The sequence below is a fragment of the Amphibalanus amphitrite genome, unplaced genomic scaffold (genome assembly GCF_019059575.1).
Source record: "Amphibalanus amphitrite isolate SeventyFive unplaced genomic scaffold, NRLGWU_Aamphi_draft 000078F_arrow, whole genome shotgun sequence".
In the NCBI taxonomy this organism is placed as follows: Eukaryota; Metazoa; Arthropoda; class Thecostraca; order Balanomorpha; family Balanidae; genus Amphibalanus; species Amphibalanus amphitrite.
The window spans coordinates 53,996-70,553 of record NW_024881574.1 but is presented as its reverse complement, the minus strand read 5'-3'; the positions used below and the strand labels follow the sequence as shown (position 1 = coordinate 70,553).

General features: G+C 47.0%; 2 protein-coding genes across 3 annotated transcripts; one reads left to right on the top strand and one right to left on the bottom strand.

The window, feature by feature from the left end:
* The first annotated feature begins 5,414 nt into the window (after positions 1-5,414).
* LOC122379430 (translocation protein SEC62-like) lies at positions 5,415-12,244 on the top strand. 2 transcript variants are annotated; one of them, XM_043361648.1, is made up of 8 exons: positions 5,415-5,569; positions 6,953-6,995; positions 7,279-7,502; positions 8,371-8,635; positions 8,913-9,103; positions 9,639-9,825; positions 10,168-10,358; positions 10,783-12,244. In XM_043361648.1, the coding sequence occupies exons 2-8, from the start codon at positions 6,963-6,965 to the stop codon at positions 10,889-10,891; spliced, it is 1,200 nt and encodes a 399-aa protein (XP_043217583.1). In that variant the 5' UTR covers positions 5,415-5,569; positions 6,953-6,962; the 3' UTR covers positions 10,892-12,244. The 2 variants fall into 2 exon arrangements, with proteins under 2 accessions (XP_043217583.1, XP_043217582.1); XM_043361647.1 differs by having other exon boundaries at positions 5,415-5,604.
* A 364-nt stretch (positions 12,245-12,608) lies between these two features.
* On the bottom strand, positions 12,609-13,856 carry LOC122379431 (larval cuticle protein 1-like). The gene is made up of 2 exons (XM_043361649.1): positions 13,790-13,856; positions 12,609-13,362 (listed from the first exon to the last, which is right to left on the bottom strand). The coding sequence occupies exons 1-2, from the start codon at positions 13,796-13,798 to the stop codon at positions 12,802-12,804; spliced, it is 570 nt and encodes a 189-aa protein (XP_043217584.1). The 5' UTR covers positions 13,799-13,856; the 3' UTR covers positions 12,609-12,801.
* Positions 13,857-16,558: the final 2,702 nt, after the last annotated feature.

The following is a 16,558-nucleotide window of genomic DNA, read 5'->3' as shown; positions in this document are numbered from 1 at the left end:
TTATAAAATTAAATTGAAGTGACCTTGAAATGCATTTGACCTTGAATTAAAACAGAAAAATTTAAATAGCAAAAAACACGTCACCTTCGATTTGGGTAATTTTTACATATTATGTCCGTCACAATGTTCCTAACCATCTGTGAAAAAATTGGAGTGGGCCATTCATAACTTTCGCGGCAAACGCCGTTTTCATGCATCAACATCACGCAACCGCGCGTGACCTTGAAAGACAGAGTCAAGACATGCTTACTTGTGTACACTTTCTGAAATGAATGATTGCTGATTAGTGATATCCCAAACTCTGCGAGAATGGAAATGCATAGTCATCGTAGTCAAGCATTCACGTTCCATAGTAAAAGTGTCTTAGGCAAACGGTATTTTGCGGTGAATTTTGAGCCGTGTGGAAATGCATCATGAAGTAAATTCAACGAAAACATTATCGCGCAACGATATCTTCACGTCTTTTGATCTCCACTTTACGAAAGAACATACATTTTTTAGTATGTATGGGGAATTTCTAGTTAATCCAATGATAAATATGGCAGTTAGAGGCCTGCTAAGAGTAACATGTCGCCGGCTGAGGCGGGCTCGGCCGATGCGGGTAACGCAGCAATCACAATTTTGTGTTTACACGTTCATATTTCAATTGTTTACCAACCGATTTTCAAAAAATTTTCACCATAAGATTGCCTGTATATTTCTTAGTCTTCTCACAAAATTTGACGCGAATCAAACGTAATCAGCGGTAGGGAGCGCGATGTAAAGACGGAACCGTTCCGTTCCGTCCCGGCACAGTCTACAATTCAGGCGGCGCGTAGCGGTCGGCGCCGGCTGCCGAGCCGCCGCGTTGCTGCGGCGACAGGATGTTCACTTTACACCGCTATAACTAGAACAGTTGTGAACCGATTTTCTTATTGCTTGCACGATGAGATGTCCAATTCAATTCTTGACAGGTAGCCATAATTAATTTCGCATTAATCTTATGAGATATTGGCGAAAAACAGGAGGGGTGGGCGAAATTCGTTCTTCCCCCTCCACTGCGCGTGCTAACATACGTTTGCATATGTGCAATTTTCTTCAAAACCTATGAATGGCCCACTCTAATTTTTTCACAGGTTGTTAAGAATATGGTAGGCAATAAAATATATGAAAATGAGCCAAATCGAAGGTGACGTGTTTTTTGCTATTTCAATATTTGTGCTTAAGAACAGAGTTAAGCAAATTTCAAGGTCATATATTTAAGTAGGTGCAATTCTAAACAAATGCTTCAGAAATTACCTAAACAGTAAGGTTTATTTCATTCAAATCAAACAAGTACAACCAAAGTTATGGTCGTTCAAAAATATAAAGATGCAACATTTTGTAAAAAATTGATGCCCTATATTTAGAAGACCTGTGGTCAGAATGTGCAAAAAACATCAATGTAATGTCCGGGGCCACACAGGAACTCGCTCACAAATTTATAATGAAATCGGTGATGGTAAGGTGCAAAACAGCCGATTTTTGTTCGATTTGACGTGGAATGCCCCAGCTGCTAGTAGCCACCAACATCGATTGCCTCACCAGACAGCTCCAAGAGGAGTGGACTAAGCTTTGGCCAACAGTGCTTGACATGCTCATGTCAATTATGCCTGAACGCCTTTGTCAGTGTATCGCACATAAATAGGAATATATGAAAAGATGAAATTTTCATGTCACCGCCGCTTTTTCCATTGCTATAAGACGAAAAAGTATGTTCGCGTAATTACTTTCCACCCTGTACGGCCTTGATAGCAGACGCAGCCGGCCGCGGCCGCTCCATTGTGTTTACAGTGGGCGCATTCGTCGCGACGACTTACAAGCGGCGGTGGCCGAGCGTCGCCAAAAACAAGCGGGCCGACAAGTGGGTTTACAAAACGGTGATACACACACACACGCCGGGGACGGGACAAAGGGACCTGGATGCTGGGCATTGAGTGCCGGGATGCAGCGGCATCGTACAGAGACAAGGGCAGCTGATTATGGCCAAGAACGCGGGGATGGACGCACCCGTAACACAGCAGCGGAGCATATGGAAAGTGATCATAGCACCACGCCCCCATTCTGAAATCGTCGGGCCAGCTATTGGAGAGACCGCACGCCTGAAGGCATGCACAATCGAACACCTCGACCAGCTGTGAAACATAGCTCTGCTGCTGGAAGCCTACTGGTGTACCTGGTCTGTCGAATCCGAGGCCGTGGATAAAACGCACGGCTCACTAGCCACGTCAAAACCAATACCGTAGCAATCACCGTCGAACCACCCATCTACCGCTATTATAGCACCGAGTTGTCTTTATCAAATAATATCTACATCAGTCACACCCAACACAAATCTTTCACACAACACACTCTTCCATCCTCTCACCGCCCACAGCTCTCCCTCCCCACGTCCCACCGTCCTCCCGTCAGACACCTACCTACAGCCGGCGCACTCCGATCATTGGTCACCACCTTCTTCAGCCTGGCTCCCTTGTGGATGTCACTGAGCAGTGCCGCCCGGTCGGGCCCCTTGGCGGTCGGTTTCCGAGGGGGACCGGCAGCCGGCGGCGGCGGCGCCCCGGGAGGGGGCGGCGGCGGCGGTGGAGGCGGCATCACTGCACCTGCCAGTCACTACCTGCAAATGGAAGCAATGGCTGGTTAGATGACAGCCCATATAGGCCATAGGGAAGCAGCAGGTACTGGGATGAGTGGGGCACAAAGTACAGCATACAATTGAAGATGAACACAACTGTGAGAACAATTCTGGTGGCATCAATCAGGATGAACAAACTGTGAGAACAGAGAGACTCTCCCTTGTATTAACCAAAACAGGTACATTTAATAGCACAATAAAATGATGCGGCGAGACATTATGTACGGGTGGTGTACAGACATTATGTACAGAGAGTGAGAGCAAATATGTTGGCAAAGAATGAATCATTGTCATTCCAGTAGTTACTACATGAGGCATAGCATTTACACTAAGAATCTAATAAATCAATAGCAGTAAAAATACAAATATTCAAGCAGCAATAGCCTAATGCCTAATAAACTAGCACTGATCCTGATTGGTCATATGAAAGAGCTAAGAAAAGCTATGGAAAGAACTCACATGAAAAATAGGACTAAATTTAATTTGTAAAATGAAATAAATTAGTTGTTTATAGGTATTGATCAAGAATGGTATCAAGGTCTTTAAGTTAAGTTCTGGCTAGGCAACATTTGACTTATAACTATTAACAGCATTCTCAATGTTTCTTCAGCCCTTTCTGATAGCCCTGTTATTATTTGTCACCTGCTTCCCATTTTAATGATATCAAAATGGGTGCCTCAGCCCTTGACAAAACTTTCTCCATTCTCACACTTCTGAATTGGAACAAACTAAGGCTATGATCTGTCATGTTGGGCTAGGCTAGGTTAGGCTAAGTTCAAAGTTGTTTTTATTCTGATTTAAAACAGCAGCAAAAATATACTGACAACACTTACAAACCCAGAGAGGGGTGTTTGGGCAAGTGCCTCCTGTAGTTAGCAATACCCCAAAAAGACAAAAATTACATGGCCCCTCCTTCAGTCCAAAACGTAAACAGCTCAACAATATTCATTACAAAGGGCTTCTTTTAATCTGAACAGGAGAGTAAAATCTGAGGAGTTTCAGTTTTAAAGATACAGAGAAACTGTTGGGCATCTGTAAAGCTGTGTCACTTTTTGTTTTGGCGTATAATTTATACATAGTAGCCAGTAGATGAGAAACTGCAAGGTAGATTGTAGATTGTCGATTGTAGTTTAACATTGCAATTGGTAGGTTGTATGACTGTAGGTGAAATTTAGGCTAGATACATCAACAGTGATACAGGCTTTACCAATGCCACATTTTCATGGATGTTCTCTCCGCAGCACCAAACTGCTTTTCTGGGCGGACTGGGCCCACCAGTGCCACACAAACACAAATATTCATCCTGGAATCACTGATGCAGTCTCACACAAAAATCAGCATTATCAGGTCAGTAGCTTATGGGGTGGCCATGGTTGAAAGCTAATAAATTTATCATTATCAATAAAATTGAGGCTCTCACCTGACACTTATGTTGAATTTCTTCAAGCAAAATATAAAATAGGCTATATGTATACCTATCTAAGAAGCATTTTGCTAGCCTACAATGTCTTCTATTTACCAGCGCAAAACACTCGAAAATTCACTCAGCCTGAAGTAAAATTGAAATGAACCAATCAGAGACAGATCCTGAGTGACGTCACCCCTGATGCTCGCAAGGGGTGCTCCATTCCTTTACAACGTAAAAATGGCTAATTTCATTTGAAGATTGTTGGTGACACTCTACACACATCGCTCAACCATTGATGTCATTGAAAAGTCCAACTAATTTTCTAGCGATAAAAAAGAGCAGCAATATGCTAAGAAATGGCCGGTTTTGAAGATATAGACGATTTAAAAACCCTCTGCAGTTGCAGGAAAGCAACGTAAAAACGCATCGAGCTTATATTTTTACTAAAAATAAATCATTTTTCAATAAGTTTTTAGATATGGTATCGATTTATTTAACAACTTTATTACAATATTTTTATTACTCGGAACTTTATTTCAAAATAATATTTTCAAAAATGGCAACTGTTGGCAAGTAGCTTTGAAACGATTGTGGCGCGCCGCGCCATTATTGTCCTGAGGCCCCCATATGATGTCATCGAAAGTGGAGTGACATGGGCCTGGTTCTCACAGTGCTCACAGTTTACCGCACTGCTTTGAGTACGAGGTGCCGTTTAGTAGGAAAGAATAGAGATATTTACCTTAGAATACCCTTTTTATTTAAAGTAACGGACAAAAAAGCAATGTCTTAAACGTCGTAAATGTCCTTAAATGTGAAACAGAAAATAAAATTATTAAAACTGGGCTGAATTATATATACTAGAAATCAAGCTAGTAGAAAAAGGTCGAGTGAGAAAGAGCTGCTAGCGCTATCTAGCGACTGAATAACAAACTTATGGTTTGGTAGAGAACAGTCAGTAGAGAATAGAGAACAGTCACGACTAATTTGATGCAGTGTTTTTATATACCTTGATTTGATTGCCAATGATAAATGTGGCTTCATATAAGAAAAGAAATGCACGGCATTAATTTGCGTGATGTGTTTGTTTTATCAGAAAACCGTATTTTTCGTGCGTAAAAACTTCATTTTAGTCAGCTATAGCCCATGGCAGTATGGCTAAATAAGATCAATGAAGGCTAGCAAAGATTTAGCAAGGCTTTTTGTGAAAAGTTGACATAACTGAAATAAATGATTATTTTTTATCATTCACAACAAGATTCTTAATTGAAAGTCGACGAGAAGGCCAGGATGTATAGGAAACGTTGGAAAAAACTGTATAGCTCTTACCTCATTCTTAGCAGTGGTTTAAAAAGCAGTTGTAAATGTGACGTCTGCGTCGACAACGTCACCTCACGACTCACACGACCTCAAACACCTCGCTCAAAACACAAAACACGAAAGTTTCGTGACATAGCGCTATCGCTGTACGGCCTGGATTGGGCCTGGATACGGAGCTGCCGGGAAACAAAGTAATTTATTCGATTTTTGGTTATATATTTTAACTGTAAGCATTTTATAATTTTCCATAATTCATCACCAGGTTTTTATAGCCTTGATCCAGCACATCTGTTTGAATACAATTTAAATTATTTAACTGTATGCCATGATAATTGAGATATTTTGGTTTTTGTCATTAAATTGGTTATTGGAATGTAGTTGCCTACCTATCTTCCTGCCTATCATATCAATAGGTTCTTTACTCAGTTGTTGGAAATTGAAATGAATGTGTCTTTGTGAGTTTCAGTGGTGAACGTTGAAAACGGCGCCTGAGGCCATTTCAGTGGCGTCACCATGGTTTCAGAACTTCTAGGGACACTTTTCCAGGGCGTTGCCACAAACCTTTGCTTGAGTCTGGTCGCCAATACCCACCTACCGGCTACCCCCAAATCTGCGTTCCTCATTTGATTTCGGCCACCGTAATTTAAAAACGAGGGAGAATACTTAATATTTAGTTGGGCAAAAAACAAAGAAGTTACGTGGTAGTATGCATATTCTTTGATAATGAAACATGTGCCCACGTCCTTCTGCCTATGCATGTGAAACATTAGTATGCATTAAATCGTATAATCGGCTTTAACTGCTCATCCTTGAGCCAGCTGCCATTTCCATATCAGGCCCTGGAAATGGGCCTGATACCAAGCCCATTTCTCCCGATGGGCCTGGTAATTGGTATCTATTTTGGGGGGGGGGTTAAAATCTAAAAGTTTTAAAAATCCGAGATAGCAGTTTTGTAGCCCTGTTAATTCGACACATTTTATGTCTGAAACATTTTTCTGTATCTCTAAAGCTGTAGGCCTGACAGCTCTTTCCTCGAAATCTTTTTTTTGTCGAAAATGGCAGAAATGACGTCACTCCGACGTCATTAGCGGCCAACCTATCATAGTCTTTGGAAAATGTGTTGGTCACAATGTGCAAAAGCTATTCACGGGAGGGTACTGAACGTTTGGTGACGATCGGCGCAGCGGTTCTGGAGATATATCGAAAAAACTAAGGGGGGAGGCAAAAAATGCCCCCCACCCCCTGGAAGGTTAAAGGGTAATTAGCAATATAAATAATGGCAGCAGCTGTTCAATTAATGCAGAGTTGGCACAAGCAGGCCATTTCATTAGAATGTCCTGAATTTGTAGACCCTATCTATCAGGCAAGTTGGTTATCTCGCAGCACTTTCTACCCGAACCATGAAATTATATTATAAGCACAAATTTGTCGTCATGTATCAGTGTTCTTTGCTGACCTTTCACCTTCATCCTTCTGATCATCTCTTCATTCAAAATTTCAAAGCAAAATACAGATTCCCTAGTTCTTATATCATGTTCAGGTTCCATGTGGGTGACTTTACTGATCTTTTCCAGGTTGTGAATCATGTCTGGAAAAAGGGTGAAAAGAAAGGCACCGGTGAGTCATTATTACGTTGGATGCAGCGTTAAATCATTTTTCAATGTGTCAAATCTGAATTAGGGATCATGGAGGGATTTGTCGTTTGTATCAATGGCTGTGAAAGGTAAATGTTATTTAGCATTGCTGGTCACAACTGAAGGGGCCAGTGTTTCACCACATCTTTTGAAAGTCATTTTGAGCCATCATTCCATCATTCATCATACTGGCTAATTGGATTTATTTGTTTTCGCATTTCTACCAAAAATTGCTGTTCTAGTGATCTGTTTTGTATCACTCTCAGGAGCCACCGCTTGAGGAGAAACCTACCAAGGAGGAGTATGCTGTCGCCAAGTACATTCGTGACAATATCCCAAACAAGAAGACCAAGTTTATGCACCACCCGGTGCAGTATTTCACGGCCGGTCGCGCGGTGGACGCGCTGCTCGACTCGCCCTGGGCCTCCGGAGAGAAGAAGCACCCGATCCTATTCACAGACCGACAGTCGGTCGTCGACTTCCTGGACATGTGAGACACTTTTTTCGGACTCCCAATGTGTGCTGCTAAGGCGGTAAATCATATCGTTACAGAGCTAGCGGAGGGATAATGATTTGAGATTAAAGCGCAGCTGAGACTTCAGGCGGGGTGTCGAAACTTAACGAAATGTTCAGTGAATATTTGCTTTTGCCTAGACTACTGTATTACTGATATGGAGTAGTCTAGGGCTTTTGGTTTTATATTTGGCATAATATTTCTTCGGTTGCGTGGTGTGATTCACCGAGTACCGTACGTCGTTTGTCGGACGGACGAAAACCGGTCTGTTGCTCCCGGGGAGAAACAATAGCCGGGCGGTCGGGCCTTCTGCCACGTCAATAACGGCCGACCGGAAAGATGGACAATCGATCCTCGTTCGACCTTCCGCCCCCTCCGTCCGGCATGGTTTCCGAGACGTCTCGCGTCCCGGCTGGGATCGGTCGGAGGCATGGCTTTATCTCGGAACTTACGGTGAAATGACTGTGATCATGATCACCAAATTATTACTCAGATGGGAGGAAAACGGCAGTAATTTATTCTATTGTCGAATGCTAACGATAGCTAAAACATCAAATGCGCATTGCCCCCATCCCTCACTCTCCGAAAGAAAGTTTAAAATTTAGCTGAGTCGATTCTTACTTTGTCTATTGATATCGATTTTCTTTAAAGAGTCCAAGCCCGCTATCATAATGCCTAATAAATGTGTCATTAAGTTTGTCGGTAACTTCAATCGTATTATTTCTTAAGCTCTTCAGGTCGTTATGTCTGTTACGTTTGTCTGGCGCCACTAAAGACACATGTAGTTCGTTAAATTATTGGCCACCATCTGATTTTATTCTCGTCCATTGTTCTTATTTGCCAGAATGTTGCGGCACAAGTTCTTCCACCGTGCGAAGAAGATCGCCATCACAGACCGCGACCTGCGGCGCAAGGAGCTGAAGAAGCTCAAGAAGAAGGAGGATGAGGAGCGGAAGAAGAAGGGCACCACTCGGGAGGAGAGCGAGAGCGACTCGGGAGAAGATGAGGAGACCAAGGAGGCGGCGGAGCGCAGTGCTGCCGACGAGCCGGCCGGCGAGCCCAGCGCCGCCGAGGGAGACACCTCGTCACCAAGGGCCAAAAAGAAGAAGGTGAGCGTGAACTTGGAGAAGTGTGCTTTGTAAGCAGCAGCCCTCCCTGCTGTGGCAAGTGTGTTTATGTGTAGATCATGCGATATGTTAGTGTGAAGATGACGATGAGTGAGCGTGAACTTGGAGAAGTGTGCTTTGTAATGCAGCCCTCCCTGCTATGGCAAGTGTGTGTATGTGTAGATCTTTGCATCAGTTTAGATCATGCGATATGTGAGTGTGAAGATGACGATGAGTCTCGCTTTTGTCTGCACATTCATCACATTCGATGACCTCGCAGGAGTCCGAGGAGGGCAAGCCGAAGCGCCGCGTCAAGCTGGACATGCACCTGGAGCAGGTGTTTGTCGACGGTAACGACGCCTACGTGTGGATCTACGACCCGATCCCGACGCACTACTGGCTGCTGGGCATTCTGCTGGTGCTGGCTATCGTGGCTGTGTGTCTGTTCCCGCTGTGGCCGGCCAAAGTCAGGTCAGTCGGGTGGCGGGAAGCGGGGCGGTGTACCGACTACCGACCCTAGAAGGTCCCGGTGCACACCCACCCCGGTATCGATTTGCTGTCGGTGTAGGCTGGGGCGGCCCACGCCCCAGAGACCACCGGATTTATATCGCTGCACTGGCTGGCGGCAAATACGCAGCTGTTATTGCCGTCGTGGGATAAAGTTTTGATAGCAATGCGTGTTTGCTCAACGGTTATGCTCATTGGGCTGCCAGAACTTTATTATGCTTCAATTTCAATTGTTTGCGAGGGGTCAAGTTTCATAAAATGTGCGTTTACTTTGATGTGTACTTAATACTTATTGTTACGCGTTTCGTAGCTCGTCGAAGGTAGACGAACTTCAAACGTCGCTCTCTTCGGTTGTACCGATGGTTTGTCTGTTAAAGTACCGTGTTTCGATGACAACATGTCAGGCTGTACCTGGCCTCCCCATGTTCACACTGCTCCCCACAGCTGTGCTGGAATCTGCGTGCCACTCTAGCGCTCTCCCCGTCCGCTGCGTCCCCAGAGAGTACGTGTACTACCTGTCGCTGGCGGCCGCCGGTTTCCTCGTGTTCATCCTGGCTCTCTCTGTGATCCGCGTGGTGGTGTTCGCCCTCGTCTGGCTGGTCACCATGGGCAGACACCACCTCTGGATCCTGCCGAATCTCACCGAGGATGTTGGATTCTTCGCTTCGTTCTGGCCGTTGTATCAGGTGAGATGGGCTGGAGGGAGGTACACGATCACACGTCAGTTGAGTGGGACGTGGTGTTACCCTTTCGGGTTAGTCGAGTGGGGGAGGCCATCTCTCCTTGTTTGCAGAGCAGAGGCTATGCTGTATTGGACAATTTGACGGTGATGGCATTCGCAATTCAGGAGCCTGTGGTCAAGAGTGCAGGTAGACTGACGCTAGAAGTATGATGTGCTATCAGACTGCTGCAGTTGTGTTGGATTAAAAATCGACCTTAGTGCTTTCACTGAATGATATTACGTAGGTTGCGTATTTTTATTATTTTAGTGATCTGCATTTGACGCTTCCCGACATTTGCCCCCTCAGTACGAATACCGGGGTCCTAAAGAGGATAAGAAGAAGGAGAAGCGCAAGAAGAAGAAGGACGCGACAGCGGAGGGAGAGAGTGGCGATGTTTCGGCGACCAAATCTGAGGACAAACCGGCAGCGGAGTCGGTACCAAAGGCCGACCCGGGCGAGGCCGAAGGAGGGCAGGCCGAGGACGGAACTAAAGAACAGTGAGTGTCCAGAGGCGACGTGGGCAATATGGGGCCATGGCGGACAGACGGACGGCGACAACAGAGAATAGTGTCCTCGAAGGGTTGAAATGGCCGGTAGGTAGCAGTAGCTGTGGTATCGAAAAGAAACGGTGACGCTAGAAGGGTGAGACAGATTTCCCAAGTGGTGTAACGAAGGCCACAGGACAGGACTAATTTAAGGGCTGGTCCTCATCGCTGCTTTTGTAGTCAAGGCTCATGTCATTTACTTTTAGTTCGGGCATAAGCCCAACGTGGTTCGCATGGACTCAATGAGATCAGCGTAGTTCTGTTTGGATGCTTCCTCGATGTGCGACGCTCTTCCTATATGCTTGCTGACCATTTCTTCCCATTCCAACTGCTGCCTCGGGACACCTACTGACCCCTTTTCTTCCATTTCCCCCAGGGACGGTGACGAGCATCGGGAGTCTGAGGGCGGCTCGGAGGGCAGCCAGCAGTCGACCGGTTCGTTCGAGATCCTCGAGAAGTCCGATGAGCCCGACACGGAGACGTAGGGTCTGGTTCGTCCGCCCGTCCGTCCGTCGGCCCGTCGGTGGTGGCTGCCCTCATGACCGGTCAGTCGCGCGGGCGGCGGGCAGCCGGCGGCGGCGGCTCTGTTATGATTTGATCGAAAGACGAGTGCACAAGTTATAGGTTTGATGGCTAGGCGTTAGGTAATTAATGCGTACGTTTTAGTTTGGATCGGTTCATTTTATTTGTTGTTTGGTAGCACGGGCATTGGTGTTGTTATAAATTTTAAAAGTTTATTTTAATAAAATTGAAGAAATTTATTTCACGAAATTGTCCGATATCTTTTTTGTTGAAGCTATTTTGTGGAAAGGCGCTTGAATCAAATTGGCCTTTCTGTCGATCGAGGGGTCACAAAAAAAAATGATGTGATTAACGTGGCGTCGAGGGTGTCACCACACCTTCACTTTGGCCGCCAGGTGAATTTTGAAGGATTTGGGAACATGGTCAAGGAGACACGTTTATCATTCGCGTTTGAACTGATTAAATCGTGTTTCAGTCTGGTCAATAAGATCTTCGGTGTAAGTCGGGCACAGGTTTATAAATACACTAAGAGCTGTAATTGTACATAAACCTAGATTCTCGCAGAAATATATTATATTTCCTAGCTCGTGTGATGGGCTACCAAGGTTAGGGTACTATTTATTTAAGTGTACGAATACTATGTGGCTGGCTGTTGCGATCTTTCGTCACGGTAGGATGGTATATCTGCTCTGCTGTAAATGGCGGAGGCTGTCTCGCTGAGCATGGACGGCCGGCGGCTCGGTGCACTGCCCTGGTCGGAGCCGGGCGTCCCTGCGCCGCGGCTGTGGCTAGGTCTCGGAGCTCTCCGGGCTCTGTGACACGCCGGCGGAGCAGTGGTGTCTGCGGTACGGTTATGTGACCCGGGCGGACGCCGCTGCCCTCGTGTGCCCTCGACATCGGCGCGCGGCTCGCAGGACCGGTTCGTTCACGCTTCGTTCGCGATGCACGAAAGGCGAGGACACGACGGAAAGTCGTGCGTCTTTCGTTATTTTTGTATGCAGGAGAGCGGTGCTGGCACGTGCGAGTTTGTTGTGCGCGCGCGAAAGGTATATCTTATCGCCCGGAAGGTCGTTTGTCCGGGCTCCACCCCTCTATCTCCCACCTCTCAGCTCTCTGTCACGGCTATCCCAGCTCGACGGCCGCGGTGTCTTGCAGTTAAATCGGTGTCAGTCTGTCGGTCCCGGTATATCCTCGCTCCGCCCGGCTAGGCTCGGCGGTGTCGGCACACGTCTCTCAGTCGTCGCGGCCCTGTCGTCGGCGGTCGCCGTATTTTTGTATATCAGCTGCAGTGGATGGCGAATAAACGTGTGCTGCACTGGCATGTTTGATAAGTCGAACTAACAAGGGATTTGATGTGCTCAGGCGTGAAGAACGCTGTGTCCAGCTGGAAATTATTTCATTGCTATGGCTCGCAAGCTCAGCAAATTAATTTTCAGCAGTGGTCACAGTGAGCTGAGGAAACGATAAATTTCGCGCGCACTTTTATGAAGAGCTTATTCATATTTCATTTTTCAACATATTTATTATCTCCCTCGTTTTTTTTTCCTGTGCATTGTTTTCTAATGTTATTTTCTGCATTACCTCATGTAGTCATGGCAATTTGAATTATTATGTTCATTGCTCATCTCAGCTGTGTCTATCAACTTGCCCTACTAACTATGGCTCACTTTGAAAGTTGCCTTTTCGTTGAACTGTTGTATATTTGTATGTACATTTTTGGTGAGCAATGACATTGGACAAACAAGTAGTGATGTCGTTTTCCAGTCAGAAAGCGTCCGTTCGTTCGACGGTGACATCAGTTGGCGAATATTTGCTCGGGTTGATGACGGCAGAGCGGTATCACTTTGGTCGGTCGGTGGAGCAGCAGCGTCTCCTACTGGAGGATGACGATGTTATCATCAGAGGCGGCGATCAGGTTCGGGTCGCGCTGGCCGGCTCCGTTCTCTCCCAGCTGCGGGAGCCGCTGGCCGGCTCCGTTCTCTCCCAGCTGCGGCAGCCGCTGGCCGGCTCCGTTTTCTCCCAGCTGCGGCAGCCGCTGGCCGGCTCCGTTCTCCCCCAGCTGCGGGAGCCGCTGGCCGGCTCCGTTCTCTCCCAGCTGCGGGATCGAGTCTCCCTCAGCGCGGTAGCCGTTCTCGTCAGCCACCCAGCGCACCTCGACGGGCACATCGTTTCCGTTCTCGTCCTTGGCCACGAACGAGTAGCTGCCCTGCATGATGATGCCAAACTCCTCGCCGATCTGCTTCAGCTGACCGGAGACCTCCTGTTTGATCTGGTCGGCCGTCTCGAAGGCGTACTGGAACGAGCCGTCCTCCGCCTGAGAGGATTCCATGCGGAGGATGCCGGCATCGGCCAGCGTGGCGGCGGACTGGGAGGACTGGAGGCCGTCTCCCTGCGGACGGGCCGCCGCCGCCACCACCAGACACGCCAGAACCAGCTGAAACGGCACGGAGGGACTGGGTCAGCAGAGGGACGGAGGGCCAGCGCACGGAGGGACGGGGTCAGAGGGACGGAGGGCCAGCGCACGCGGAGGGGCAGGGTCAGTGGTACGGAGGGGCGGGGTCAGCAGCACGGAGGGACGGGGTCAGCGGAATGATCGGAATTTGGGGAATGGCGTATCATAGGTTTGAACCCGATTTATTAATAAAAGGTACTTACTTTTAAGCATGAAAAGGTACTCCTTATGAAGCCCTCTGAAGGCAAGTAGTTTTATTAGTTAAAAAAAAAAACTTATGGTTAGGCTTCCAGAATGAGAAGAACTCCAAGCTGATCCCCTAAATCGGCTCAACAAACATGCCAACACTTTAACAGCTATGGCAACGAGCCCTGCATTTGCCTAGAATGCTTTTCGCCAGTATACTCACCAGCTTCATGACTGTCTCGAGGATAGACCGCTGGCGTTCCAATGGAAATACCTCACAGAACTGATGCACCCTGGCACACCGCCGCGTCTTTTATACAACTCATCCCCCGCACTCGATGCCAATAGTGTTGACTCTCGCGAACGGTGGACTCGAGTCAGCCCCCCCCCCCGCCCCGCTCGGTCCCCTGGGTCACGGTGGGTCGCCTGTTCAAACACAGGCCCGCTGCCGCGGTCGGCGCCGGCGTCACTCGGGCAAACGGAGTCGCTTCTCCCGCATGCTAATAGGCCGCCGCGCCGGCTGATGTGAGGTAATGCCGGACACTTTTACCAATCAGCCGTGGAGGACGCGCTTCACTGGTGTCTCAACAGGCCATCGCTGCCGAATGGTGGTCGTAGAGTGCTTGCTATAAACAGTGGCAAAGCGCGGCTTATGCCGATTATTTATTTTTTTCGAAGCTCGGTATTGTGGGGATGTGTCTCCGATAGTGCTGAGCAGGAAGAGCTAACACCCTAAGCGGCCGGAAGGGGCAATACGTGATTGTCCCTCTTGGGGACCCCGTTTCTCACTTATGGTACGCCAATGACAGCGAATGGAAAAAAACTGCACATGCAGTCATCGGTTGGCCCACGCCTTTTCTTGCGGACATCGCCACTCGCCAGTGAACTACCTCAGAGGCGGCAGCTTTACTTCAGTTACTTATGTTTATACGTAACTTAGTTGATACCAACGATTATTTTATACTGTTAAGTGTACTTAATTTTTCATCGTATATTTCTTTTAATTCGATTATCAAAACTTCGGTTTATCATTATTTGTGTTGCACCCGATGCTTTTTTTCTTGTCATGAATGACGTGTGAATGAGCTAGAGTGTGTGAGGGAGAGGTGCCATGAAATAAGCTGAATAGCTTTTGCACCGATCCCAGATTGCCTTATGTCTATTTATGCGAAAATATTCAATAAAATAGAGCAAACCAAACCATCCCCGCGCTACCTGTACTAGGCATTATCCCAGGGCTTTGGGCCTTAAAGGAAACAGTTCACTTTCCTGAAATTAGTATTTTGCTATGGATTTACGATTTTGATGCTCAAAATGATCAGAAAATGAAATAAAACCGTTTTGTAAAAACAATTATTTTCTATATTTTAATATAGGACGAACTATATTCTATGTAAAATAATGTTTGACGCGGAAGCTCATTACGCGTTGACCAATCATATTGCGTAGTTCAAACCTACGCATGCTGCATTAGCTGTAAGCAGCATGCTGATTGGCTGACGATGACGTGGCTGCATTCCTGTGCAAGGCACACATTCCTCTGCAAGGCACTCTTTTCGGAGCGAGAAATGGAATATCTTCGTCTAGGGTGATCGTTGAGCTGTAAAAGCTCCTGATTTGTGCTAGTATCAGCTCAAGCTACGAAACTGCTATTCCAGTTCAAAATCCCATGTTAAAAGTGAACTATTTCCTTTAACCCTCGCCTGACCTATTGGTTTTGTGTACGTCGGCTCGCATTAGCCGCGCGTTTGCAAGCTTTTCGTGGTTTCAAACGTTCAAACATGTGATTTGATGTTGCCCCCATGCATTAGGGTGGGTGTCAAGGTCACCTGAAGGTCAGGTCAGGTCATTGACCTTTGGTGACCTCGGTTCACTTTTTCGAGTTTTACATGTTTCCAGGCTAGTTTTTTAGCTGAATTCGAATTTAGCAACCATTTGAACATTTACGAAGTAGTTTTGGTGCCTTCGTAACATGTTACGAAGCTGTCAGAGGCGGATGACAGGTACTACGAATACCCGTCACGACCCCTACCGGTTGACCTGACCTGACCCGACCTGGTCTAAACGCTTAACGACATCATTTGTGATAAAAATAGCACGATATTCGTGACCAGCACCCCGGAAACCCCCTTAGCAGCCACACTTTACGACTTTCAAACAGATCCCGATATTCCCGATTTTTGGGTCATTGGCCTAACCTGGAAGGTCAACCGATGACCTAGGACCTTAACCCTCGCCGGCACAGGCCATTTTGCGTCCTTCGACGGCACAAGGGGGGGTTGGTACGACCCCCCTCGCGTTTGGCCCCTGATCGAGCTAGAGCTTCGCGGAAAAAAACGAGCGTGTTGCCCGTCACGAGAGGAAGCCGATGGTACCCAATTTTAAGGTCCTAGGTCATCGGGTGACCTTCCAGGTCAGGTCAATGACCCGAAAACCGGGAAAATCGGGACCTGTTAGAAAGTCGTAAAGTGCGGCTGTTATGTGGTTTTCCGGGGTGCTGATCACGAATATCGTGTTAGTTTTGATCAGAGATGATGTTTTTAAGCATTTAGACCAGGTTGGGTCAGGTCAGGTCAGGTCAACCGGTAGGGGTTGTGACGGGTATTCGTAATACGTATCAACCGCCTCTGACAGCTTCGTAACATGTTACGAAGGCACCATACCTACTTCGTAAACGTTCAAATGGTTGCTAAATTCGAATTCAGCTCCAAAAACTAGCCTAGAAACATGTAAAACTCGAAAAAGTGAACCGAGGTCACCCGAGGTCACCAAAGGTCAATGACCTGACCTGACCTTCAGGTGACCTTGACACCCACCCTAATGTATGGGAGCAGCATCAAATCACATGTTTGAACGTTTGAAACCACGAAAAGCTTGCAAACGCGCGGCTAATGCGAGCCGACAATCGACATACGCCGAATCGCGATTTCGGCCAAACATGGTCACGGAAAAGAGGTCACAGGTCAAAGGTCATTGGGGTCAGGGTCATGAA

Coding starts and splice junctions, on each gene's coding strand:
- LOC122379430 (XM_043361648.1), top strand. CDS start 6,963: ATGTCTGGAAAAAGGGTGAAAAGAAAGGCACCG. Junction 6,996..7,278: donor GGGTGAAAAGAAAGGCACCG/GTGAGTCATTAT, acceptor TATCACTCTCAG/GAGCCACCGCTTGAGGAGAA. Junction 10,359..10,782: donor GAGGACGGAACTAAAGAACA/GTGAGTGTCCAG, acceptor CATTTCCCCCAG/GGACGGTGACGAGCATCGGG.